Source organism: Bufo gargarizans, chromosome 6, assembly GCF_014858855.1.
Source record: "Bufo gargarizans isolate SCDJY-AF-19 chromosome 6, ASM1485885v1, whole genome shotgun sequence".
Taxonomy (NCBI): domain Eukaryota; kingdom Metazoa; phylum Chordata; class Amphibia; order Anura; family Bufonidae; genus Bufo; species Bufo gargarizans.
The window spans coordinates 117,094,279-117,122,006 of NC_058085.1; the positions used below are offsets into that span (position 1 = coordinate 117,094,279).

The following is a 27,728-nucleotide window of genomic DNA, read 5'->3' on the forward strand; positions in this document are numbered from 1 at the left end:
AAAGACATGAGTCTATACTGAATGACATGATGCGTCTAATAGATACTTGGCGAACATTTCACCCAGAAGGGCGCAAATTTACTCATTACTCGGCACTGTCGGCAGCTCACAAGTCATGGTCGCGTCTAGACTATATTTTGGTATCAACCCCTTTAATTGGTAGGTGTTTGTCCATAGAGATAGGGTCAACGTTTAGGGATAGTGTGCCTAGAGGGAAGGACTATATATGGCACTTTCCTCCGGAGATCTTATACAGCTTTCAAAAGTCGTCCTTCCGACGAGTTGGAACAAATCTGGAAAAAAGAGAAAGTTGAATATGAACACTGGTTAAAGAGGAGGGAACAAATGTTTTGATCTCAGGGAGAAGCCCAGTTGTATAGATTTGGGAACAGAGCCGGCAAGCTTATGGCCAGGCTGGTCAACGATTATCCACCACTGTTTCAGAAAATTCTAAGGGAAATAGACAACTGTATGCACCTTCCATTGTCCCTAACAGGAAGGTGTAATCTAAAAAAAATGATTAGCTTTGCGAGGCTCTTGCACAGACGATACCGATATTACTTAAACATACAAACATTAAAACCCTAGAATCGGCGTTTAGCTATTTCGTGTGAAGGGGTAGAAGGCCTCGAATTTCTCTTCAGAAATTGCAATTGGCCAGGTCAGAAGGGGGAATAAACTTCCCGAATATTAGTAGATATAACATAGCGAGTAACTTCAGACACTGGATAACTCAGTAGAGTCATTATTCTAATTTTGAGATAGAATCTCAATTAGTCCAACCATGGTCCTTAGGGGCTCTGTTGCACACGAAATATACGAATCTCCCACCTTCTTGATAAAGGATACAGTGGCAACCTGGAAGGTGGTACGTAAGGAATACGGCCTCTCCTTCTTACTCTCAAAATATATGCTTTCGTGGGATCACGCAGAATTTGAAAAGGGGGGGACAGAATAAACAATGTATTGAATGGAAAGCTAAGGGCCTTAGATTCGTAGGAGATTTATGGCATGAGTTGGAAAACAGATACCTTCTATTAAATGAGGTCTGCTCAAAGTACAAGTTGACCCCCATAACACTTTTTAGCATACTTGCAGATAGCGACCTTCTTGAAAGGAAGGTTGAGGGATCTTTCCTGGGAGTTTCCATCTAACCAATTTGATTCCTTGAAACTATCAAACCATAACTATTTATCTCTTGCTGATTTCACTCTTCGATTACAAAAAAGGAAGTCGGAGACCGTAACGGCAAAGACGTTCAAGTCCTGGGAAAAAGAGTTACAAGCTCCCAATATCCAAGACAGAATCATACGGGGCTGGATGGAGGTGAGGAAGGCAGCACCATGTGAAACCTGCCGTGAAACTCAATTTAAGATAATACATAGAGCTATTTATGGCTTTCACGACTCATATGTACCAACACAGTGCCCAAAATGCAAGATGAGTAATACCAACTTATATCATGGATTATGGTCCTGCACCCAGTCGTTTTCCTTCTGGAAGGTTTTCATTCAATGGTGCAAGGAGGCATTGAAATTTCACTTGCCACTGTCAGTAGAGATTTTATTGTTTCATAGTCACCCAGATAACCTAAAATTAACCCATACGATTCATTTATGCATTTTGACAGCCAAGAGATGCCTGTTAAGTCACTGGCTGAGACCAAATACGCCCAACATGTCAGAAATTATTGCACAAGTTAAAAACTGCTTGAAGATGGAATTCTTAGCAGCGGAGCAAAAGCAACCATAGCTACCAATCAGATTCCACCTTTCATTTTCAAAAGGAGCTATGACAAATAAAAGGTGGAATCTGATTGGTTGCTATGGGCAACTAAGCCAGTTCTACTTTACACCAGTTTGATAAATGACCCCCATAGTGCTGCCTCATCCTCCTCTCTGCTCTACTCGTCAGGAATCATGATCCTCAATACAGGTGAATCTCTGTGGGAATGGAAATGAAGAGGAGACATAAGAGGAGGATGGGGTGGGGTTAATGAGCAGAAGCACTAGTTTACAGTATGAATTACCACAGCCTGTCCTGTCCATCCTCTCTGTACTTTGTCTCTTCATGAACTAAATTCCCCAGAGATTCAGCTAAAGTTCTTATCATCTGTATTGAGGATCATAATCCCTGACAAGTAGAGAGGAGGAGGCAGCTCTTTACCTCAGTGATGTAAAGTAACTTGTCCCCATGTGTGATCAGGGCAGGTTTTGTGTGAACTAATGGGACAGCGGCCATTTTGTTTCCCATGATGATTGCTCCCCAGACAAAACGAGCCATTATAAATATAAGGTATTTGAGAATATACTTATAATAAAGTAATATTTAAGTATTTTAATTTTCTTAATTCCCGGAGAACTCCTTTAAGTTCCCAATCCGCCCCTGCTCACAACACTGCTTCTGAGATCTCGGAATTGGGGCATTATGATAAAGTGAATTATAAAAATTGTTCAGAGGGACTAAATGTGATTGAAGTTAGGTTTGGGGTGTATAGGAGGCTGTTCTTTCACACAATCATCCATAATCATGCATACACAAGAACACTTTGTATATCTTTATTTATATTGACAGGTAGAGACACCCCACAACCCCAAAATCCCACCCACAAAGTGGACACAAAATGCTTGGGGAGGGGGGGTTCATATGAAAGATGGGGGTGACGGACCCCATTGTGCCATAGTATTGTGGTGACCAGATGCGACTGAGGGCACTTTGAAAACATACATTCAACAGCGCAATAAGGAAAGTGGTGCCCCCTGGAGTGCACATCATACATAAATGGCTGACAATAAGCAAGACCTCCGGTCACATTTCTGCTCTATATCCTGTCTTTCAAAGTTCACACCATTAAAATAACTTATGAAACACGTTGTAGAAAGGAGTCTTGCGGGCGGCTAGCCCCAGGGATGACCTGTCAAGGCCTATTCCCTTCATTCAAAGTACAAACGTGACAAAAATGTTGCTTCTAAACCAAATGGTGTGGATCGGACGCTGCAACATTCAGACAAGAACGTGTCGACTCCCGCCCAACCGCTTATAAATTATAAGAAAACATTACAAAAAGATTTTAGGTGTAAGGAAGGATTAAATTACTCTTGTCCATAGAAAATAAAAAAGTTCCTTTTTTTGTAATATATACATATGTATAAAAGACTCTGGACAATTAAAATTCTCAAGTGAGAGGGGGTCCTGGAACCCCATTGAGCGTAACTTTACGCCCTCGACTGGCAGAGTGCCCATTATGGATGGTCGATGAGGGGGGGAGTTCAGTGTTGGGGTTTGGAGAGCCTTGGCAAGGAGTGGCAGGGCTGGGGAGGGAGGAGGAGGTAGAGGGGATTGGCGCTGGGCTGCTGGCCTTGTCACTGGTCGATTCCCCTTCTGACGTTGTGCCACGGTTGGCTTCTTGTAGGCTCCTTGGACGACTGAATCGTAATCGTTTGCAGGTTGGTTGGACCCGATATTTCAGAGGTAGCGGACCAGTCTGAAGAATGAGGAGAAACGGGATCAGAGTCATTGCGTTCATTACACTATCATTTTTTTCTCTGTATTAATACCATAGTTTGCTGTCATCGCAGACTAGGTGTAACTCCTCTGCATTTACACCACAGGCGTGAAGAGAGGCAGAGGTGGGCTAAGAATTGGCCAGACAGGATCCATCCAACTGCCTTCTATCTCTCCGGACTCCCATGCTGGCACTGGCAGATCATGCATGTTTGTTTCAGTAGGAAGATGGTAATAAGCCTCTGGCAGACACCAGGATGTGCTGAATTCCTAAGTGGGTGCACAATTATAATACACATTGTAATAGCATAGCACTTACCCGTCCCCAGGGGTATATGTAAGCAATGTCCATTAGGGTATAGTAGTCCTTTAGCAGCTCTTCTTCATACAGAATCTCAACCTGCAACAAAGAGTGTAGGATGAGACTTACAAACCCTGATATCATGTATTGTGTTCCCTCAGACCTAATTAGATCACCGAATACTCTTCAGGTCACAATGTAAATGATCATCCCATGCCAGCTTCACTTCCGATCGTACTGATGAGCGGGCTGTGCGGTAAAAGATTTTATTTAGTAATTAAGTATTCTATCGGATTATTTTTTACGATTAACCGAGTAATCTAATAAGAAAAAATTAATTAAGACTTTTCCTTTTCTAAAAACTCATAAGACCCCCTGCCACCAGTCCCCAACACTCTTCGTTCCCCACTGTGCTATCAGCCCAAGTGCATCAGTTCCTCCAGTGCCATCCGCTCCACTATCCCCCAGTGCCATCCGCTCCACTATCCCCCAGTGCCATCAGCTCCACTATCCCCCAGTGCCATCAGCTCCACTATCCCCCAGTGCCATCAGCTCCACTATCCCCCAGTGCCATCAGCTCCACTCCCCCACCAGTGCCATCAGCTCTTCCCCACCCCATAGCCATCATCTCTCCCCCCATTGTGCCATCAGCTGCCCCCCCCCCATTGTGCCATCAGCTTTACTCCCCCTTGTGCCATCAGCTTTACTCCCCCTTGTGCCATCAGCTTTACTCCCCATAGTGCCATCAGCTCTCCCCCCATAGTGCCATAGTCTCTGCTGCCCTGCGCCTCCTGACACCCGATTGCACAGCATCATTGGTTGCTATGACGCTGTGCACTCCAGATGCCCGGCCTTAGTCGCACCCCCACCACCTCGGTTTCACCAACTTACCTTTCCAGCAGGGGGCGCCGGCGACACTCCATCGTTCCGCGCTGCTCTGCGCCTGACGTCACACAGCGCGTCAGGTCACGGCGTGCGTACGTCAGGAGGTCAGTGGAGCGCGGGACCATGAACGTGCTGTGAAGTGTCCGGACGCCCCTGCTGGAATGGAGAGTATTCCAAGCGCAGCGGGAGTAATAGCAAGCGCTTCACTGCCGCTCTGTGGTCACATGACACAAACGAATCTTGGATGCAAACATTTTTTTGCATCGAGGATTTTTTTGTGTCGAATTGTGTCGAGTAATCGTTTCAGCCCTAGGGACACCCACTGATGAATGGAAGCTGCTCAGTCTGTGCTCAGATATTCCCAGTAAAGACAATGGGACTACCGGTATATAAGATGTATGGTCCATATTAATGTTAATGTGTTTTGTTTTGTTTTTTCAAAAAACAGCACTGCAGCCCAATAGCGGGAAGAAGAGGCAGAAATAAAGACCATGTGCATGAGCCCGGCTACTTTAGGAGAGATATCCGAATTTTGGGGTGTCCATAGGGGCTGTCTCTATGCTGCCACCACACAGAACTCCACTAAACTCAAAGCATTTAGGGGGCTTGTATGGAACTACCCTATATTGTCAAAATAACATTTCTCACCCCAGCTGCCACTAGGCTTCTATTTTGCCTTGTACCTTGTACTTGCTTGGAACGTCCATCTTGTTTCGCAAGAATTTAGCAAGGTGAGTTATGGTCATGGCTGCAGGACAACGCAGGAATCGAAGACTGTTCCTCTATCAGGACAGAGGTAGAAAATCAACCACATAAACTATCCACCAAAGTAATGTCACTGTTCATAAAGAGAGCACAGACCTCAGATATCAAAGTGACCACATATATCCATGCCATGCTGTTTACCTTCTCAAGGTCTTCACTGTCTGCTAACTCTTGTGTCTCATCACTGGTAAAATATGGAAAGTGAATATTATAAAACCAGTACTGATGAGGGCGACTATCTGTAGGCACAGTATACCCCTCCCCATAGTCCGCCTAATACTTACCTTGCATCCTCTGAGAACTGGATTGATAGACTGATGCTCTCCTCCTCGTGTACCACCAATTCTCCAGTCTCAGTGACTTTGTCCCCCTGCTCGGAGCTGGAGCCAGTGTTAGCTGGAAAACATCCGCACACAGCAGAAAAATCAATGGAGTGGTGTTCTCACATTATACATTCACTTCTAAGTGTTCCTAGATCTCTTGATACATGCAGTGCCTTTCTCCTTCTTTGTACTGTTGTGCTTGTGTCACAGGTTTTCATATACCTATATCAGGTCTGGACATAGGATACTACACACCAGAGCACATTAAAGAGGTGTTGGCCTTCTTCATTCTAAGGATCGGTGGGTGGATCCTAGAGGTCAGATCTTCCCGATCATAAAGTGAAAACATTCTAGATGAAAAAGGACACCTCTTTAAAGTGTAACTGCCATTCTATTTTTATTTGTGTAATGTGTAGGGGCAGTGATACTAACCGTTTTTTGTAATATACTTTAATTACTGAAATCGTACATTTCTATTCGAAAAATAGCTGTAAAGTGGCGCATTTTGAGCCTTGGCCACGCTCCTCTGTCTTCTGTTTACATAACAGTCAGTGCTGAGCAAGTCTCCACCGTTATGTAAACAGAAGACAGAGGAGCGTCGCTAAGGCTGCCCCGATGATCAGCAGCTTGAAGAGACCGCAGCGCTTGGGGCGTAACATCCACCTGTCAAGTAAATAGGACTGAGCTGCAATATAAAGTACAGGCTCTATCCAAATGACGGCTCTGTGCTTGGCACAGTATGAAAAGAAGCAGGACCTTCAAACAGCTGTTTTGCAGGGGTGCTGGGAGCCATCCCCCAACAATCAGATATAGATGGCCTATCCTGACGACAGGTCATCAATATTGAATTCCCAGAAAACCTCTTTAGGCTACTTTCACACTCGCGTTTTGGCTTTCCGTGTGTGAGATCAGTTCAGGGCTCTCACAAACGGTCCAAAACAGATCAGTTTTGCCCTAATGCATTTTGAATGGAAAAGGATCCGCTCAGAATGCATCAGTTTGCCTCCGATCAGCCTCCATTCCACTTTGGTGTCCGTCTGAGGAAACTGAGCCAAACGGACGGATCCGTTTTCACTGACACGATCTGGCACAATAGAAAACTTATCCGTCCTCTATTGACTTTCAATGGTGTTCAAGACGTCTTGGCTATGTTAAAGATCATACAAACGGATCCGTTCTGAACGGATGCAGACGGTTGTATTATCTGAACGGATCCGTCTGTGAAAGTAGCCTTAACTGTTTTAAATGACAAGTTCATGAGAATGCTCACCTTCTTTACGAGCATATGAGGCGTAAAACTCCCTTCGTCTTTTCATCTCATCTGTAGAGGAGACATTAAAAGACCTTCAGATTAACAGCTGTAGCACATATGTACAATCCCTTATACCGCAGCACTTTCATTCTATGTACAAGCTTTGCTCTTCTTGTGAAAAAGCAAGCAGATCCTATAGGATCTCTTCCCCGCACCTCCTAAGGGCTAGTTCAGAGGAGAGTGTCCTGTGTAGAAATCACGCTCCACGTGTAAGCGCGATTCCCCTTTATGGACACTGCTTGTTTAGCAGGAGCGCACGGCATTATACTGATTTATAATGCTGTGCGTCTCTGCATGACCTTACCGCTACAGAATTATATTGACATAATGCTGTCAGTGTGATTCTGTTGCAGTAAGGTCAGTAACCAGCTCGGTCTACTACACAGGGGGTGAAGCTGTGAAGTTTCAGTGCTGGAGCTATTTAAAAGAGTTGACTGGTGGTGGTGTCGGGAGTTGGACCCTTGCTGATCAGATTCTGATGACCTATCCTAAGGATAGACCATCAAAAAAGTCCTTGAAAACCTATTTAAGGGTGTCTGCAAACGGCAGGTCACGAGTGAATTTTGTGAGGAAAAAAAACGCAGCGTAAGGCCCCCTGCACGCAAACGTGTGCACCCCGTTGTTGTGCTGCGGGCCGCAAAATGCGGGCCGCAATGTACGAACACAGTCCGTGGGGCAGCCGCAGCGGATCGCGAACCCATTCACTTTTTTTTGGGTCCGCAATCCGGCCGTTCCGCAAAAAGACAGAACATGTCCTATCTTTTTACGGAATGGAAGTATGGGACGAAACCCCACGGAAGCACTCCGTAGTGCTTCGATAGGGTTCCGTTTCGTGCTTCCGTTCTGCACCATTCTGCATCTCCGGATTTGCGGACCCATTCAAGTGAATGTGTCCGCATCTGTGATGCGGAATGACCACAAAAAGGGACCCGTGTATTGCGGATCCGGAATACGGCAACGGGAAGCACACGTCCATGTGCAGGGGGCCTTATACAGTACAAGCAAAGTATGTAGATACTGATCATCTACTCTCGGGATAGGTCATCAATATCAGATTGGCGGTGGTCCGACACCCTGTACCCTGACCGATCAAATGACTCACAAGGTTCTGTCCTCTGTGCAGCGGCCGTGCTGGAGTACTGCAGTGTGCCAGTGCCACAATCTACACAGTGGACGGGCCTTTCTGTCCAGCGTATAGTTTCTAGTGCTGGCAGCTGCCTGAAACAGTTGAACAGCAGGGGTGCAGAGTGTCGGACCCACAGCAATCTGATATAGATGGCCTACCCTGAAGATAGGTCATAAATATCCAGTACCAGGAAATCCCTTTAAGATAGCCATAGTACATTTCTATATGGAGACCCTGGCAGTTTCCAATAAGCTACAGTATATAATGTCTGTTGGACTGTCAGCCGTTTTGCTGATGTCTGAAGGGAACGTGGATAAGGAGGACTGATTTTTCTGCTTTGAACCTACTGAGATAGTTGTCGGCTAAAAGTTAAAGTTATCTTGTGTCTGTAGTGAGATTTAGACCCAACAATTCCCTCGGCTCACCGCTAGTCCATTACCGCTACCTCCGCCTACTAATACACACACATTATTAGGCTATATGGGCAATACATCATTAGCTGCCCTTATTCTAGTGTGCCAGGTAGACTTCTGACATTCTATGGTGCCTCTATCTGACTGGAGGCACCCAGAGCTCCTGAAGTCTTGGAGCCGGTGCTTGATCTTATTCATATCCACATGTCTCTCTAGATTAAACAAACATCTAATTACCAAGTAGAAATCAATAGAAACAGAACAGTGCTTGACCAATACAGGTCAAATTCCTGGCTTCAAGATACTGTGGACAGAAGTGGTCCTTGGGAACTAAAGCCAGCCGTATGCACTTAAAAGCTGTTGGCCGATAGCTATCTCTTCCAACTCCCCCATATACGTACATGTTCAGTTCGGCCGAGCGTGTATGTGTATTCAATTGGGAGAGAGGAGAAATCCCCTTTTCCCGATCCTTCTTGACATCATCTGTGGGGGAGAATTAGGAGTTCCACGCACACATCAGACTGTCAGCCAAAGCGGCTGTTCTCGTCGGGTTTGGCCAATAATACACTAATGTATATTAAACAATTACATGGCAATAAAAGGTAATTCCATAAATCCCTGTCTAATATGGTTTTATTCACCTTTCTCATGGCAGCTGAGCAGTGAAGAAGTGACAATTTTACATGACATTACATATACTATTGTGAACACATGGAAATAACTCCCAGTGAATCTGTGTTTATAGTTATCCCTCATTTGCTTTTAGGAACTCATATGTAAAATGCAAAGCAATGAAATAAAAGCTAAAAAACAAAAAAACTATCTTACAACATCTGCTCTCCATAGAGAACATCCAATACATTGTCAGGTTGTCAGACTAATAATAAGTAAGCCACACTGGTCCTTAAGAAAATAAAATGACTGAAAATACTTGAATATTACTTTATTATAAATATATTCCCAAATACCTTTCATTAGGTATAATGACTCATTATGTCTAGGGAGCAATCATCAGAGGAAATAAAATGGCCGCCATCCTATTAGTACACACAAAACCTGTCCTAATCACACAGCAGGACAAGTTACTTCACAACACTGAACTAAAGAGCTGCTTCATCCTCCTCTCTGCTTTGCTTGTCAGGGATTATTCTCCTGAATACAGCTGATACTATCTCCAGTTGAATCTCTGTAGGAATTGGGTTCATGAGGAGACATGAAGTACAGAGAGGAGGGTGGGATGTGGATAATGGGCAACAGCACTTGTATGCAGTCTTTTACTACAGCCCCACATTACCACAGTCTGTCCTGTTCGTCCTCTGTACTTCATATTTCCTCATGAACTCTATTCCCACAGACATTCAGCTAAAGATCTTATCAGCTGTATTGAGGATCAGATTCTTTGACAAGCAGAGCACAGAGGAGGATGAGGCAGCTCTTTACCTCAGTGTTGGGAAGTAACTTGTCCTGCTGTGTGATTAGGACAGCTTCTGTGTGTACTAATAGGACAGTGGCCATTTTATTTCTCCTGATGATTGCTCCCCAGACAAAACGAGCCATTTTATCTAATGAAAGGTATTTGGGAATATATTTATAATAGAGCAATATTTAAGTATTTTAATTTTCTTAATTCCAAGAGAACCCGTTTCATTAGATTTTAGACAGCCACAGTTCTTGGTTAGTTTGTAAGTGTTGTGGTTCTAGATGACAACTCCATAAGGCTACTTTCACACTGCTGTTTCTGGGTCCGCCTGTGAGATCCGTTCAGGGCTCTAACAAGCGGCCCAAAACAGATCAGTTTAGCCCCAATGTATTCTGAATGGATAAGGATCCGTTCAGAATGCATCAGTTTGGCTCCGTTCTGCCTCCATTCCGATGCGGAGCCAAACTGATCCGTCCTGACTTACAATGTAAGTCAATGGGGACAGATTTGTTTTCACTGACACAATATGGTGCAATTGTAAACTGATCCGTCCCCCATTGACTTTCAATGTAAGTCAGGACGGATCCGTTTGACTTAGACTTAGACTTTTTTTTGACAGAGTAAGGCCTCATGCACACGACAGTATTTTTTCACGGTCCGCAAAAACGGGGTCCGTAGGTCCGTGATCCATGTCCGTTTTTTCGTCCGTGGGTCTTCCTTGATTTTTGGAGGATCCACGGACATGAAAAAAACGTCGTTTTGGTGTCCGCCTGGCCGTGCGGAGCCAAACGGATCCGTTCTGAATTACAATGCAAGTCAATGGGGACGGATCCGTTTGACGTTGAGACAATATGGTGCAATTTCAAACGGATCCGTCCCCATTGACTTTCAATGTAAAGTCAGGAGTCCCTTTTATACCATCGGATCAGAGTTTTCTCCAATCCGATGGTATATTTTAACTTGAAGCGTCCCCATCACCATGGGAACGCCTCTATGTTAGAATATATTGTCGGATATGAGCTAGATCGTGAAACTCAGATCCGACAGCATATTGTAACACAGAGGCATTCCCATGGTGATGGGGACGCTTCAGGTTAGAATATACTGAAAAACTGTGTACATGACCCCCCCCCCCCCCCCCCCCCCCCGTTTTTAACTCATTGGCACCCCCCCTCCCTCCCCCTGTAGTTAACTCATTGGAGGCCAGTGGGACCCCCTCCCTCCCCTGTAGTTAACTTGTTGGTAGCCAGCCCCCCCTCCCTCCCCTGTAGTTAACTCATTGGTGGCCAGTGGGCCCCCCTCCCTCCCCTGTAGTTAACTCATTGGTGGCCAGTGGGCCCCCCTCCCTCCCCTGTAGTTAACTCATTGGTGGCCAGTGGGCCCCCCTCCCTCCCCTGTAGTTAACTTGTTGGTAGCCAGCCCCCCCTCCCTCCCCTGTAGTTAACTCATTGGTGGCCAGTGGGCCCCCCTCCCTCCCCTGTAGTTAACTCATTGGTGTCCAGTGGGCCCCCCCTCCTTACCTGCGAGCTGCGATGTCTGTGTCTGTCCGGGAGCTCCTCCTACTGGTAAGTGAAAGGTCTGTGCGGCGCATTGCCTATAGCACAGACCTGTCACTTACCAGTAGGAGGAGCTCCCGGCCGGTCACAGACATCAATGATAGGGGGGAGATTTTAATTAGGAGGGGGAGGGAGGGGAGAGGACCCACTGGCTACCAACAAGTTAACTACAGGGGAGGGAGGGGGGCCCACTGGCCACCAATGAGTTAAAAACAGCGGGGGGGGGGTCTGCCCCCTGCTATATTCTAACCTGAAGCGTCCCCACACCTCTGTGTTAGAATATACTGTCGGATCTGAGTTTTCACGAAGTGAAAACTCACCTCTGAAAAATCTTTTATGCAGACGGATCTTCGGATCCGTCTGTATGAAAGTAACCTACGGCCACGGATCACGGACACGGATGCCAATCTTGTGTGCATCCGTGTTCTTTCACGGACCCATTGACTTGAATGGGTCCGTGAACCATTGTCCCTCAAAAAAATAGGACAGGTCATATTTTTTTGACGGACAGGAAACACGGATCACGGTCTCGGCTGCAAAACGGTGCATTTTCAGATTTTTCCACGGACCCATTGAAAGTGAATGGGTCCGCGAAAAAAAACGGAAAACGGCACAACGGCCACGGATGCACACAACTGTCGTGTGCATGAGGCCTTATGCAGACGGATCTGTTCTGAACGGATACAAGCGTTTGCATTATAGGTGCGGATCCGTCTGTACAGCTACCGCTGTGTGAAACGCAGGTGTGAAAGTAGCCTAAGCTATGAACTTTCCTTCTATTGATGGGACACAGATTTGTTGTTTGAGATGAGGGACATTTCAATTACTGCATCCCACAAAGATAAAAAAAAGAAACATAAAAAAAAACTAAATCCTGCACCCAGATGGCATCTGACCAGCTCATGTGCGTTAAGGAAAGCAACAGTTGCTTAAAAAATGATCTAACATGGCAGTGTAAAACCTCCAGTCTGGCCACACTGAGCTCCAGGACTTGTGATCCAAATACAGATGTTGAAATGTGGCTGGAACTGGCCTTGAGAAGTGGTAAACTACACAATGTGAAAAGAAAGACTGAGCATTTTTATCAAAAGTCTGGTGCTGGTGTCCTTTTCCCTATGTGTGATACTAGACGTTACGGACGTCAGAGCTGAGGGAAGATAACCTGGATTGCTCTGAGACGACTGAGGGGAGATCTAATTACTATGTATAAATATATCAGGGGTCAGTACAGAGATCTATCCCATCAGCTATTTATCCCCAGGACTGTGACTGTGACGAGGGGACATCCTCTGCGTCTGGAGGAAAGAAGGTTTGTACACAAACATAGAAGAGGATTCTTTACGGTAAGAGCAGTGAGACTATGGAACTCTCTGCCTGAGGAGGTGGTGATGGTGAGTACAATAAAGGAATTCAAGAGGGGCCTGGATGTATTTCTGGAGCGTAATAATATTACAGGCTATAGCTACTAGAGAGGGGTCGTTGGGAGTTATTCTGATTGGAGTCGGGAAGGAATTTTTTTCCCCTTAAGTGGAGAAAATTGGCTTCTACCTCACAGTTTTTTTTTTCCCTTCCTCTGGATCAGCTTGCAGGATAACAGGCTGAACTGGATGGACAAATGTCTTTTTTCGGCCTTATGTACTATGTTACTATGCTCTCACCTCTGAAGAGTCCCGGCACAAGCTTATATACAATGTCTTGCAATGTTTTATCCGACCTAAACAAGAATAAAAGTTATTAATTAGTAACTGTGACTCCTTTGAACATATTAATCTTTATTTTATTTTTTTATTTCTAACATTTCTGTTTCCGATATGTCTGTCATTACTTCTCCTACAATTGTTGCCACCCAGCTTTCTGACACTCAACTACAATGTTACATCTGCCTATTATGTAGCCTGACATTCTGACTTCCTGTAGGGCCTGTAATGGTGGCTATATTAGTAGTCATACAGCTTTCCCAGAAACAGGTGGAAATTTATTATCTTCCCTGCATGTGTTTTCGGCATATACTAATCACACAACCCTGGTTTTGCAACTTTTTCAATGCCACTGCAACCATTTAGAAGCAAGTGGCGTTTTACATCACCCTCCTGACGAAGCCTTTCCAGGCGAAACGTGCGTCGAGGTGCAGCTCCAGTCACATACTCTGGGTTCCAGCATACCATGGGTAACTTTGCATCTGTTGTCATGCCTTGGTAGTTTGTTATCTTAGGGTCCATTCACACGTCCGTTGTTTGTTTCCTGATCTGTTCCGTTTTTTGCTGAACAGATCTGGACCAGATCTGGACCCATTCATTTTCAATGGGTCCTGAAAAAAAACGGACAGCACAATGTCAGATTTTTTTTCAGGACCCATTGAAAATGAATGGGTCCAGATCTGGTCCAGATCTGTTCAGCAAAAAACGGAACAGATCAGGAAAGAAACAACGGACGTGTGAATAGACCCTTAAGGATACTGATCACACCTAGACCTTTTGCCCTGCCTTATTCTGTGTGATTTGGCCATCTGCAATTCCATGCAGCCTTTTTATTATTCTGGGGTTTGGCAATCTTGGCTACGTGTGACCTTTTTTACCTTGTATAAGCATGCAGCATACTTACCATTAAATGTCACTTTGGGTGTACCTACAGTTCACCCATATCTATGCGGTCTTATACCCAGGGCTGTGACCCCTCTTTCCCTGTCAGTTGGGTTGTGTGAGGGTGGTTGCTTTTGACCCTGCTACACGGGGGGCCCCCACCCTCCTCTATCCTTGTGCCTTATGTCATTCTATTTTTTGTTATTTGATTATGTCTTAATAAATTACATATATTTTCTATGTGCAGTTTGGTTGCGTTTTACATCACCCTCACCAGGCGTACGAAAAGGGGATGTGGGCCGACAGTACATCACCCTCACCAGGCTTACGAAAAGAGCATGTGGGCTGACTGTACATCACCCTCACCAGGCTTACGAAAAGGGCATGTGGGCTGACTGTACATCACCCTCACCAGGCTTACGAAAAGGGCATGTGGGCTGACTGTACATCACCTTCACCAGGCTTACGAAAAGGGCATGTGGGCTGACTGTACATCACCCTCACCAGGCTTACAAAATGGGGGTGTGGGCCGACTGTGCATCACCCTTACCAGGCTTACGAAAAGGGTGTGTGGTCCGACTGTACATCACCTTGACCAGGCTTACGAAAAGGGTGTGTGGTCCGACTGTACATCACCTTGACCAGGCTTACGAAAAGGGTGTGTGGTCCGACTGTACATAACCCTCACCAGGCTTATGAAAAGGGTGTGTGGTCCGACTGTGCATCACCCTCACCAGGCTTATGAAAAGGGGTTGTCGGCCCCAGCTCATTCATCATTATTTGGAAACTGGTATAAAAAAAGGCTGAAATATACCGGAGCCCCGAGCTACCAAGGATTTCAGTTTGGCGCACAGAGCATCGGAAGAGACATGTCATTTATGCGACTAGAGTTGTTGCGATACCAAATTTTTGTTTAGATACCATAAAAAAGTATTGCGATACTCGATACCATGCAAAAAAAATAAACCAAAAAAGCCATATGCATTCCGCATTTTAAAAAAAAAGGCGAATCGTGCAGTTTTTATTTTTTTTTCTGTTCCGGCGTTCACCGTATATACTTTTTTAATATTTTAATAGTTTGGACTTTTCAGATGTTTATATATTTTATATGTGAAATTGGCAAAGGGGGGTTATTTATACTTTTATGGTGGGTTTTTTTTTTTTTTTTTTTTTTACTTTTTATTTAATAACTATTTCCCCCCCTTAGGGGCCAGAACCTGGGATCTTCTAATCCTTTGTCCTATTCACCCTAATAGAGATCTATCAGGGTGAATAGGATTTCACACTCTCCCTGCTGCCCTGGGATTTGTGCACACAGCATCAGGGAGCTGACTATGGCAGCCAGGGCTTCAGTAGTGTCCAGGCTGCCATGGTAACCGATCGGAAGCCCAGGATTACACTGCTGGGGCTCCGATCAGAAGCTGCCACTGCACCACCAATGAGGAGGAGGAGGGGACCCTGTGGCCACTGCCACCAATGATTTTAATACTGGGGGGTTGAGAGGGGCGGGCGCACTGTGCACCAATGATTTTAATTGGGGGGGGGGGGGGGTGGCGCACTGCGCCACCAGTCATAATACAGGAGGCAGGTACTGGGAGCAGATCAGCGGCAGTAAACCCCTCAGCTCCCTGTCAGAGGCAGGGTGCCGGCTATGCGATTCTGCTGCCGTCACCTGCCTCCTATATTATGTGTTAAAGACGACCTTATATGGGTCCGGACTTTAAGTAGCAGGCTACACATAGCGGCGCCCAGAGATGTCCCTGCACTTACTATTATTCCTGGGCACCCCTCCGTTCACCCGCTGTGCCCCATTACTGTCTCCTGCTCTATATGCTAACTATCATCGAAGCAATGGGGAGGAGACATCAGCTTCTCTAGTGGGCGTTCCTTCTCCCTGGCTGTAGCGCTGTCCAATCGCAGCGCAGGGAGAAAGAACGCTCACTAGGAAGCTGCTGTCTTCTCCCCATTGCTCCGATAGTAATTAGCATATGAAGCAGGAGACAGTAATGGGGGCACAGCGGGGGCGAACGGAGCGGCGCCCAGGAATAATAGTAAGTGCTGTGACATCTCTGGGCGCCGCTCTGTGTAGCCTGCTGCTTAGTCTGGACCCAGGAAAAGTCCTATCATTGGTGGCGCAGGCACCCGCCCCTCTCTTCTCATTGGTGGCAGCAGCACAGGGGGAGGGAGAGACTGCTTCCTTCTTCCCTGTGCTGCTGAGAGAACATGAGCGCGCTGACAGCAGCGCGCTCATGTTCTGTGATACTATACTGCGCAGCCCAGTATAAAAAAAATGGAAATCCCGGTATCGTATCGATACCAGGACAAAAGTATCGATTGGGTATCGAAATTTTGAAACCCGCAACAACCTCTAAGCGACTCGTCATAAATTACATGCCCCCTCTGGCAGAGCAGGCCTTATCAAGACCATAGCAGCAAGTGCCCATCTTGATAAATCAAGGCCTTAGTATTTTGAGATGAACACAAGTATAGGAACCGAAACACAAAAATAATCTTAGGCTCTGTTCACACCAGCATTCCCTTTATCTTCCTATTCCCTTTTCTAACAGATACTGGCCAAACAAAAATGGAACCCATTCACTTTAGGCCTATGTACTACTATGTTGCGGCAGACAAAGTCCATGCTCATAGCGGCCAAAGACTGCACATTTTGAAGGTAAATCTGATGTATTACCTTCATGTGGCTATTGGCTGCTGCCGCCATGGATGGACAGGGGTTTCTTAACATGCTGCTGCCGTAACCTTTGAACATACCCTAATATGATCCATCAGGTTTCTGGTGTTTTCTGGTACTGCAGCCTGCGATATTCTTACCAAACGTACCAGAAACCGATAATGCCTTAAAAAGTTGTCCCATGTCGACATTTATGGCATATCGCTAGGATATGTCACCAATGTAAGATAGCAGCAGGTCCCAAAGGTGGGACCACACCTATCACCAGAACAGGGCCGCCATAATGAAGGAAGAACATGGCCACCCTTCATTTACCACTATGGGAGTCCTGAAAGTAGTTGAGCACTGGCTCGCTATTTCTGACAGTGAATGGAGAGGTAGCCATATTTGCCCGGGTTCCACTCCATTCACTACTATGTTTTTAAATATCCCAGTGCACTCGTTCAGTTATTTTGGATAGCAGTGAATGGAGAGGATGCCACACATGGGCGGTGTGCTGTCCTTCACTTCGGGGGCCACGTTCTTGAGATAGGTGCGGGTCAGACCTCTGGGATCTCCTCCTATCTGACATCTGTAACATGCTCTAGCGATACGCCATAAATGTTGAGAATAGACAACCCCTTTAAATACCTCTCTAGAGCCTGCAGCATGAAACATGGCAGCCGTGACTTCGGCAATACGCACCTGATGCTGAGAAGTGGGCGTCCTTTGTGGACCTGCGAGTCGCACATGGGGCAGAACTTGTGGGCTTCTAAGTAGCGCAGGATGCATGTCTTGCAGACTGTGGGAGGACAAGCAAAATGAGTTATTAGAGCGGTGCTGTTACAGTTTGTAGGCTGGCATAACAGGAACAGACACCATACTTCACTGCCGGCAGACACAGGAGGGAGGCTGCAGTAAAGCGCCATCAATGTTGCTAGTGTTTTCGGCAGTAATCAGTGCACCAATTTGCAACTTGATTTGATGAATCTGACGTAACGCCACTATCTCGCGACGCCCCACCGTGCTCCATACATGTCACGGTGCAGTAGTTTCATACATTACTATCCTGACGACCATGTAATTCAATTTTACCAAACAATGTGCACTCACAGGAATGCAGACACTCCACAATGGTGGCGGCATCAATGAAGTACCCTCCACACAGCGCACACATGAGGTGCGGGTTGAGCTCGGTCATTTTGATCCGTTTGGTCCGATGCATTGTGCAGCAGGGGGAAGGGGATGTGGGGAGGGGAACTCTGTACAGAAAAGGAAGAAAATGTATTACACATATGCAAATCTAAACGGCAAGCAGTAACAAAGGGGTCAACAGTGGCAAGTAATAGGTTAATAAGTACCATCATGGGAAAGACTAGAGTACGCTAGGCTGCTGCATGCTCTCCTGTGTTATCACTAGGCCTTAGAAAGGACTAGAAACACTGCCCCCTGGAGGCTGCAGGTGAACTGCAGGCCAATACATTGGAGGGAAAAAGGGAAATGTTCCAAGTACAATTCCTTGGCTTCATCAACACATCAGGATAAATCCAGGTATGAGGAGCGGTTATACAATACGGGTGATGGGAAGTGTACTAAGAGCTCAGAGTGATATACATTCCATACTATGGAGTATCTGCCCACTAGTTCATACCAATGGGCATGATCTGACATGCTGGCAGCAGATAGAGGGTACGAGGGCATGAAGGCATCATTCCCACCACCGGTTTCCGCTACATATGTAATTTTGCTTGTCTGGCTGTAGGCTATCTAATCATAAGACTCCAAAATGTAACCTTCCCTGGCAATAATACAGCGAAAAGAACCAATCCATTTAAAGGGCCAGTAAACCTAAAGTCCACATTCCACCACATCATAGCAGCCTGAAACTGGCCTTTTTTTTAATTTAAGTTTATTGATTTTTCTATTATATTGACAAGTTGTCAATGACAACATCCAAAGCAACATCGGGGTATGCAGACCACAGATAACGTTTAATATAGGCATCTGCTCGGCACACACACCGGCGGACAACAATACTGAAATGTCATCTGATGCCAAAGGGCACTAGTGCCCCCTATGGTATAGTAACCTGCCTTCAGGTCTCCTACAAGGTCCCGCAATCTCAACTGAAACTACACCAGGCAACACACGTCTGTCAGCCCCTCCCCCGCCAAAACATGATGGGGGTGATAACAGAGAACAGACTGCATTCATCTGCACTGCAACCATTAACCTCTGCACTTTGATTGACAGAGCCAGGGGTGATTGACTAGGGCTGCAACGAGGACTCGATTAAATCGAGTAACTCGACACAAAAGAATCCTCGAAGCAAATTTTTTGCATCGAGGATTCGTTCGTGTCACGTGACCACGGATCTGGAGTGAAGCGCTTGCTAATACTCCTGCTCCGTGGTCTCCCGCTGGCCCGCAATGCTCTTGGAATACTCACCTTTCCAGCAGGGTGCCTACGGACACTCCACAGCACATCGATGGTCCCGCGCTGCACTGACCCCCTGGCGTACGCACGCTGTGACCTGACGTGTTGTGTGACGTCAGGCCCAGAGCAGCGCGGAGCGATGGAGTGTCGGCGCCGTCCCTGCTGGAAACGTAAGTTGGTGACACCAAGGGGGTGAGGGCACGACTAAGGCCGGGCGCCCGGAGTGCAGGCTGGGCTTTCACGGACCGTGCATCCGTGGTTTAACGGAAGCGTGGCCCGGCCTTAGGGGAAAGATGGCACAAGGGGAGCAGAGACTATGACACAAGGGGGGAGAGACGATGGCACAAGGGGGAGTGACGATGGCACAAGGGGGGAGAGAAGCTGGAGGCACTAGGGTGGGGGAGAGATGGAGGCACTAGGGTGGGGGAGAGCTGGAGGCACGGGGGGAAGCTGATGCACTTGGGCTGATCGCACAGGGGGGAATGAAGGGTGTTGTAGATTGATGGCAGGGGGTCTGATGAGTTTTTATAAATGAAAACAGTCAATTTTTATTAATTCATTTTTTCTTATTAAAGTACTTGATTAGTCGTAAAAATAATCGGTAGAATACTCAATTGTTAAAATAATCGTTAGCTGAAGCCCTAGTTTACACTGCTTGGCCCTGTCCATTAAACTGCAGGGGGTGCAGCAGAGAGCAGAGCCTCTAGGTGTAATGGCAACGCCCCCGTTGCTCCTAGGGGCTCATTTACATATATTAATTTATATAATTTATTGCAGAAATACAGGCACATATGAACATGGGATCAACACAGATGCCTTCAGGTGCCAAGTGCACATGTAACAGGTAGAGCCAGTGTCATAGGTACAAATCTGCTGACAGACGCCCTTTAATAAAGCTAATGCAAGCAGAAAAGATGATTCCTATTCATATGATAATAAAATGACTTGATCTGATTGAGGTGTTCCATAAGGCTGACCAAAGAGATGCCTGTTGGCCAAATGCTTGTTCAGCGGACAGCTACCTCACCCGACCCCTCCATACACATGCACCCCCAGCTGAGCATGCATGTGTTCTGCACTAGTATAGAAAAGGATCTGGTTGCTGCCAGACTGTTTTGTGAGAAATAAGCCAAAGAAAAGGGATCAGGCATGTTGAAATCCAATATGACCCTTCACTTCCCCTACATCTGCCGTCGGGGGGAAATCAAGAGGCCCTACCAAAATTAGCTTGCATTTAATGTGTATAGCCAGCTTCAGTCAGAAGAGACGGACTTTAGGGTTAGTGCTCCTTTAAAAATTGAGGGAATCCCATGATTGAATCACACAACTAAATCTAAAGCTATGTTCACACTGGCATTATAACCAGAAGCCACAAGGCTACAATAGCACACCATGTGCTGTCCGCATCCGTACTTCCGTTCCGCGGTGCCGCAAAAAACATAGAGCATGCGGACAAGAATAGACATTTCTATCACAGGGCTGGCCGTGTGCGGTCCGCAAAATGTTGAATGCACACGGCTGGTATCTGTGTTTTGTGGATCCACAATTTCCAGACTGCAAAACACATATGATCGTCTGAATGAGCCCCAAGCCAGTATTCTGTAAGAGCGAACCAAGACGATTCCCGCATAATCCTGCTCCCGGAAGAAAATAATAATCCGAGCAGTAGTTAGTGGTTGATGCCACAATTGGGTTAGTGGTATGATGTGGGCAGAACGTACCGCCGAGCAGCGCTCCTGTATATGCACAGAACTTACACTGTCACCATTCAAACAAAGGGGAACATTACAGAACACTAAATTACGAGTAGACACGTGGATTTTGTTGCTAAATTTCAGCCTATGTTTTGCAATGGGTAAAATCGGAAACATGAAGGGGAATAATGCGTGTTTGAATTCAACTGATTTCTTCCCGCAGCGTGTGGACCCCTATACACACACACATATATACGCCGATAACTGGCAGTATAGAGCGCCATACACATTAGATGTATGTCAGCTGAACCAATCCGTTTCGGCTGACCATCTATTGTGTTTGCGGACCTTCTGACCATGCACACGACCATATCCATTTTGCTGGTCTACAAGTTGCGGATCTGCAAAATATGGATGCGGTCCATGTTGCATCCACATTTTTTTACTTCAATGGGTCCTTGGTCTGCATTTTGCAGACAAGTATGGGACATGTTCTGGATGGATGTGGAAAACACATGGATCATCTATTCTGTTCCGCAAAAAGACAGAAATTGTCTGCAAAATGAGGACCATGAACCCATTGAAAAGGGGGTCCGCAAATAAAATGTGTATGGCACATGGACCACATCCATATTTTGGGGTTCTGCGATTGACAGACAAGAAAACATATGTGGTCGTGTCTATGGGGCCTGAATGAGCATTCGACTGACATGCTATCTTAGGCCATAGTGTGTGATCCGTGGCCGTGTTGCGGCCCGCAATACACGGCCACAGCTCCATGTGCATTCCGCATCACGGATGCGGACCCATTCACTTCAATGGGTCCGCAAATCCGGAATTGGAGAACAGCCGCACAGAACGGGACCCCTCGGAAGCACTACGGAGTGCTTCCGTGGGGTTGCGTCCCGTACTTCCATTCCGCGAAAAGATAGAACAGGTCCTATCTTTTTGCGAAACGGGCAGATCGTGGACCCATTAAAGTGAATGGGTCCTTGATCCGATGCGGCTGACCCACGGCCGGCGTTCACGCGTGTGCTGCCCGTTTCCGTATTGCGGACCACATTTGCAGATCCAAAATACACGGGCACATGGATGCGAACCCATTCATTTCAATGGGTCTGCAAATCTGGAGGTGCGGAACAGAAGAACGGAACACTACGGAGTGCTTTCTGGGGTTCCGTTCCGTGCTTCTGCACCACAAAAAGATAGAACTTGCTCTATCTTTTTGCGGAACGGAAGGATCGCGGACCCATTCAGTGAATGGGTCTGCGATCCCCATGCACCTGCCCCACGGACAGTGCCCGTGAATTGCGGACTGCATTCATGTGAACAAGCCATTTGGCTGACAATAAGGCTACATGCACACGACCGTATGCGTTTTGCGACCGTATGCTATCCGTTTTTTTTGTGTGGATGTATTGTAAAAATGCCTAAAACGGACAAGAATAGGACCTGTTCTATTGTTTTTGCGGGGCTACGGAACGGACATACTGATGCAATAAATGGGTCCACATCCTATCCGCAAGAAAAACAGAACGGACACGGAAACAAACAACGTTCGTGTGCTTGTAGCCTAAGGGCTCATTTTTGCGGAACGGGACTGGACCCATTCATTTCAATAGGGCCAAAAAAGATGCGGACAGCACACTGTGTGCTGTCCGCATCGGTTGTTCCGTTCCGGGGCCCTGCAAAAGATACAGAGCATGTCCTATTCTTGTCCATGATTGCGGACAAGAATAGGCATTTTCTATGAGAGTGACGGCCATGTGAGGTTCGCAAATTGTGGAACGTACATGGGCCGGTATCCGTGTTTTGCGAATCCACAATTTGCAGACTGCAAAACACATACGGACGTCTGAATGAGCCCTAACTGATGGAAATAACTGACCATATAACAGAACTGTGAACTCAGCCTTTGCGGTCCGCAAAACATAGATCTGCAAAAATTACGGATGACGTATGTGTGCACTCCGGATTCTCAAGAGCGAAACAGCTGGCCCCTAATAGACCAGTTCTATCCTTCTCCATTTTGCAGACAATAATACATGTTCTATTTTTTTGCAGAACGGACATGAGGACATACAGAAAAGGAATGCACACAAAGTAACTTCCGTTTATTTTTGCAGACCTAGGGCTCATTCCCATGAAAGTTTTTTGCGTTTCATATACGGCCCGTTTTCTACGGTCCGTATACGGAACCATTCATTTCAATGGTTCCACAAAAAAAAAACAGAATGTACTTCGTTCCGTTTCCGTTTCCGTATTTCCGTATTTCCGTTCAAAGATAGAACATGTCCTATTATTGCCCGCAAATCACGTTTCGTGGCTCCATTCAAGTCAATGGGTCCACAAAAAAAACTGAACACATACGGAATACATATACGTATCCGTTCCGTTTTTGCGGAACCATCTACTGAAAATTTTATGCCCAGCCCAAATTTTTCAATGTAATTACTGTATATGCCATACGGAAAAATGGAACGGAAAAACGGAATGGAACCGGAAACACTAAAAACACTCAAAACGGCCTGCAAAACACTGAAAAAGCCATACGGTCGTGTGAACAAGCCCCTATTGAAATAAATGGTTTCGCATACGGTCCGCAAAAAAACCAGAATGGAAACAAAAATAAAATACGTTTGCGTCTGCATGATCCCTGAAAGGGGTTGTGCAGCAGCATGATATTGATGGCCTATCCTCAGGAGAGGTCATCAATAATCAGACAGGTGAGGGGTCTGACTCCCGCCACCCCCACCGATCCGTTGTTTGAAGGGGTCGTGGTGCTCGTGCGAGCGCCGCTTCCTCTTAAATGTTTACCTGCACACGTCCCCCTTGTAGTTGTGTAATTACAGTTTCACTTGAATGGTACGGCGCATGCTTACTGAATGCAGGTAAACATTTAAGAGGAATCAGCGCTCGCACGAGCACCACGACCCCTTCAAACAGTGGATCGGCAGGGGTGCCAAGAGTCAGACCCCAAACCCGTCCGATATTGATGACTTATTCTGAGGATAGGTTATCAACCCCTTAAATTGAATATTCCCTAACAGGGAGTATGGGTTTTCTAACCTGTCGACCCCTTTAAGTTACCATGGACTACAGAGGACCTAGTACTGTGGACCTGCCAAGGTAATGTTAATCCAGCATGCGGTCCATCTTTGCCATAGGACCAGTATTTCCAGATCGCACATGGCGGATTAATGGGCATTTTCTGTATTTTGTGTGCGAATATGAATGACTACTATGGTAATGTATACCGCATATCCTTGAAAATGTAAGGTTCACTGCTGGCAAGCAATTCAATAAGGTTTTTCTGGGAAATGCTAAATTTCTTTGCACCTTTCCACAATTATGATACTGGTCACCCAGCTTTCCTAGAGTCCTGATCAGCATATTTTGCTTGTTATGTAGCGATGATGGAGCAGGCGATGTATTCACATTAGGGCTCATACACATTTTGCAGTCCGCAAAACACGGATCAACAAAAAAATAAAAATAAATGGATGACATCCGCGTGACGTCCGTTTTTCCCCCAAGATGAATCGTAACAATGCCTGTCCTTGTCCGCAAAACAGACAATAATAGGACGCTCTATTTTTATTTTTTTTGCAGAACGGACATGCGCACACGGAATGCACACGGAGTAATTTCCTTATTTTTTTCAAGCCCCATTAAGGCAAATAGTTCCACATCCAGCCTTTAAAAAAAAATAAAAAAACGGAACGGAAAAAAATACGCTCGTGTGCATGAGCCCTTACTTGGTAGATTGGCCATACAGAAGTGCGGCAGAGATGAGTGACAACTCCCATGGGAGAAGCTAGGGTGGCCACCGGTTGTCAGCCAACATACGCAGAATAAGTGACAGAAGACGATTTAGGGAAAAGGTGCAGTTTTCGTCTTCAGTCTCACACTGACTACAGGAGAATGGCCGTCATCTCTTACCAAGTCATGCACGTGAAAAGGTCAAGGCTCCTTGTAAGATCGGCCTCCACTCAAAATCTCACTGAAAAAGAAAGTCCTTGAGTCGTCCTCTTCTCTCAAGCTCTATTCAATAGTTTCCTCCTAATATCTGCTTCTGGGAAAGCTGGGTGATGTCCAATAACGCCGCCAACTGAGCTCCCACTGGGGCTGCACCCAGCTTTTCTATCCCGTGGAAGCATCTCAGCATAAACAGGTAGACTTGCCATTCAGGAGCCTGGTAAAGCTGGGTGACAACCCCAGCCGCAATGGCAGCCATACTGGTTGTCAGATAGAAGTAATAAACATTGGACAGAATATTTACCAGAATTGAACCATTCTAGGACTTCTGGGGACATTACCATAGTTTGTAATGACCATGAAGGGTTAAGAGTAGGGGGCCATGGAGATGGGGGGATGCAGGCTGTCATGTACTGTGTACATACAGTGGCGGCTGGCACATGGTGTCACTTGTCACCCTTCTATGGATCTGATGGACACGTAGACTAGTGATGGTCAGCTCCTACGTGACGGCAGGTGACGGCAGGCCATATTAGTCCTGTGCCCCTCCATGTGCAATACATGGGCGCTGCTGGAAATAATGCTGTAGGGGACCCCAAAACACAAGTGGAGGGGGCTGATCTGAAGTCGCCCATATACGTAAAAGATCAAGGGGCGATTTGATGTTGCAAAAAGTAGGAGTACCCCCCGCAACCGGTCAGCGCATCAGCGTACCCATCATAAATCTCAATGGCGTAAATGTAGAAGTTTGCGCCATGACCTGCGGTAAGACACAATCGGACGTCACCCGCATAGGTAAAGGTAAATCCGAGTTTCTCATGAGAATGGCACTCATCTGGATGCATTGGGGGGGGGGGGGGGCTGTAGGGAGCACGATTGCCCCAGGATTATACATGGGGGGCATTAACCCCGTCCCTTCCACACAATTCAGGGGAGAGCGATGATCTGTATAAGGGGGACCAGTGTGAGCCCCAGACATATGGGGAGAGGGCTCATCAGACTCCACAGCAAGCCCAGCACAAGCTGGGGAGGGGGGCAGGCAGCACATCTAATGCATCTAACATATGGCTGAAAAGAGGGACCCCAGTAAAATATGCACCCCAACCCCAGCTGTCCCCCCACAAAGAGCACATCCTTCCTGGGTCCGCCCCCCAGTGCCCTTACCTGATGATGATGCTGCTCTCTCTGTGGTCCGCCTGTCTCCAAGATTATTTCTCCAAATGGCTCTCCCCTCCCCCTTCCCGTCTCCCTCCAGCCCAGTCTATGAGCGCTCTCCTCGCCTGTCTCCCCCTCCCTTTGTCTCTGTCTCTCTTCCTCCCTTCTTCTTCTTCTTCTTTTTTTTTTTTTTCCTTCTCTCTCAAAATGGCTTTTTTTTTTTTTTTTTTTGCAGACAAGGACAGGCCCCGCCCCCCGTGTCATGTGACCTCCTTCTCCTCCCTAGGGATTTGAGCAAAGGGGGAGGAGGAGGAATGGAAAACAGGAGAGGGGATGTGTGGTGAGGACAAAGAGCCAGACTCTGCCAGGCTGGGTGTCTGCAGGCTCATGACTGCACATTGTAGGCTGGCATGTCAGGGGGCTCCATGCCACAATGTGAACCCCCCAGAGACAAGGGCATACCTACCATAGAGGCATGGGTTATGGTTGTGTGGACCAGCTCTGAGGGGATTAGGGTTCATTTTGATTTTGGAGACCCCTTTTTGCCTATGTATATCAATACCATTAGATTATTATGGGCTGGGTCTGCAGACCATCTAATGCATTAATGGTCTGGCGACTGCGTGTGGCCGCCATGTGTGTGTTGAGCCCCTCAGGGTCCTCTGGAAGGCAGCAAACTAGGGCAGAGCATGTAGGTAGTTCTGGAGCTTTACAGCCCTCTTACATCTGCTCCTATACATACCTCCCGACTTTTGAGGGACAATTGCAGCATGACGCACATGCCTCTAATCCTGCCCAGTGCCTACCTACACATGCCCAATCTCACCCAGTCCCCTCTGTGCCTCACCTTAGTGCTACTTTCACAGTAGTTATGCCGTCTTAGTGCCCCCACACAGTAGTTATGCCGTCTTAGTGTCCCCACACACTAGTTATGCCCCCTTATTGCAACCACACAGTAATTTTGCCCCTTTACCGTCCCCACATGGAATGCTCCCTTAGTCCCCCCTTCACAGAAGTTATGCCTCCTTAGTGCCCTCTTCACAGTAGTTATGCCCCCACATTGTACTTATACCCTCTTAGTGCCCCTGCACATTAGCTATGTCCCCGTATTGCACCCACATAGGAATTTTGCCCCTGTACTGTCCCCACACAAAATGCTCCCTTACTGCCACCTTCACAGTAGTTATTCCCCCTTAGTGCCCCCACACAGTAGTTATGCCCCCTTATTGCCACCACACAGTAATTTTGCCCCTTTACCGCCCCCACATGGAATTCTCCCTTAGTCCCCCCTTCACAGAAGTTATGCCTCCTTAGTGCCCCCTTCACAGTAGTTATGCCTCCACATGGTACTTATACCCTCTTAGTGCCCCCACACATTAGCTATGTCCCCTTATTGTACCCACATAGTAATTTTGCCCCTGTACTGCCCCCACACAAAATGCTCCCTTACTGCCACCTTCACAGTAGTTATGCCCCCATAGTGCAACCACACAACCTTATTGCCCCCACACAGTAGTTATGCCCCCTTAGTGCAACCTTACAATAGTGAAGCCCAGTGTTTATAAAATCAAAAAAGTAATTGTCACCTAGCCAATTCCCCCGATGAATGG

General features: G+C 46.6%; 1 protein-coding gene across 3 annotated transcripts in view; it reads right to left on the bottom strand.

Moving 5' to 3' along the window:
* Positions 1 to 2,544: 2,544 nt before the first annotated feature.
* Positions 2,545 to 27,728, bottom strand: part of PCGF2 (polycomb group ring finger 2) — a 32,227-nt gene continuing 7,043 nt past the window's right edge. Inside the window, exons 1-10 of one of the 3 annotated variants that reach the window (XM_044297012.1) lie at positions 26,128 to 26,304; positions 17,969 to 18,117; positions 17,561 to 17,657; positions 13,264 to 13,319; positions 7,049 to 7,099; positions 5,740 to 5,851; positions 5,597 to 5,639; positions 5,374 to 5,472; positions 3,824 to 3,904; positions 2,545 to 3,484 (exon numbers count right to left, since the gene is read on the bottom strand). In XM_044297012.1, coding sequence (XP_044152947.1) covers positions 3,176 to 3,484; positions 3,824 to 3,904; positions 5,374 to 5,472; positions 5,597 to 5,639; positions 5,740 to 5,851; positions 7,049 to 7,099; positions 13,264 to 13,319; positions 17,561 to 17,657; positions 17,969 to 18,080 — 960 coding nt within the window. In that variant the 5' untranslated portion in view covers positions 18,081 to 18,117; positions 26,128 to 26,304 and the 3' untranslated portion in view covers positions 2,545 to 3,175. Of the gene's footprint in view, positions 3,485 to 3,823; positions 3,905 to 5,373; positions 5,473 to 5,596; positions 5,640 to 5,739; positions 5,852 to 7,048; positions 7,100 to 13,263; positions 13,320 to 17,560; positions 17,658 to 17,968; positions 18,118 to 26,127; positions 26,305 to 27,728 lie in introns of those variants that run through there. The other 2 variants (XM_044297013.1, XM_044297014.1) reach the window with 2 other exon arrangements.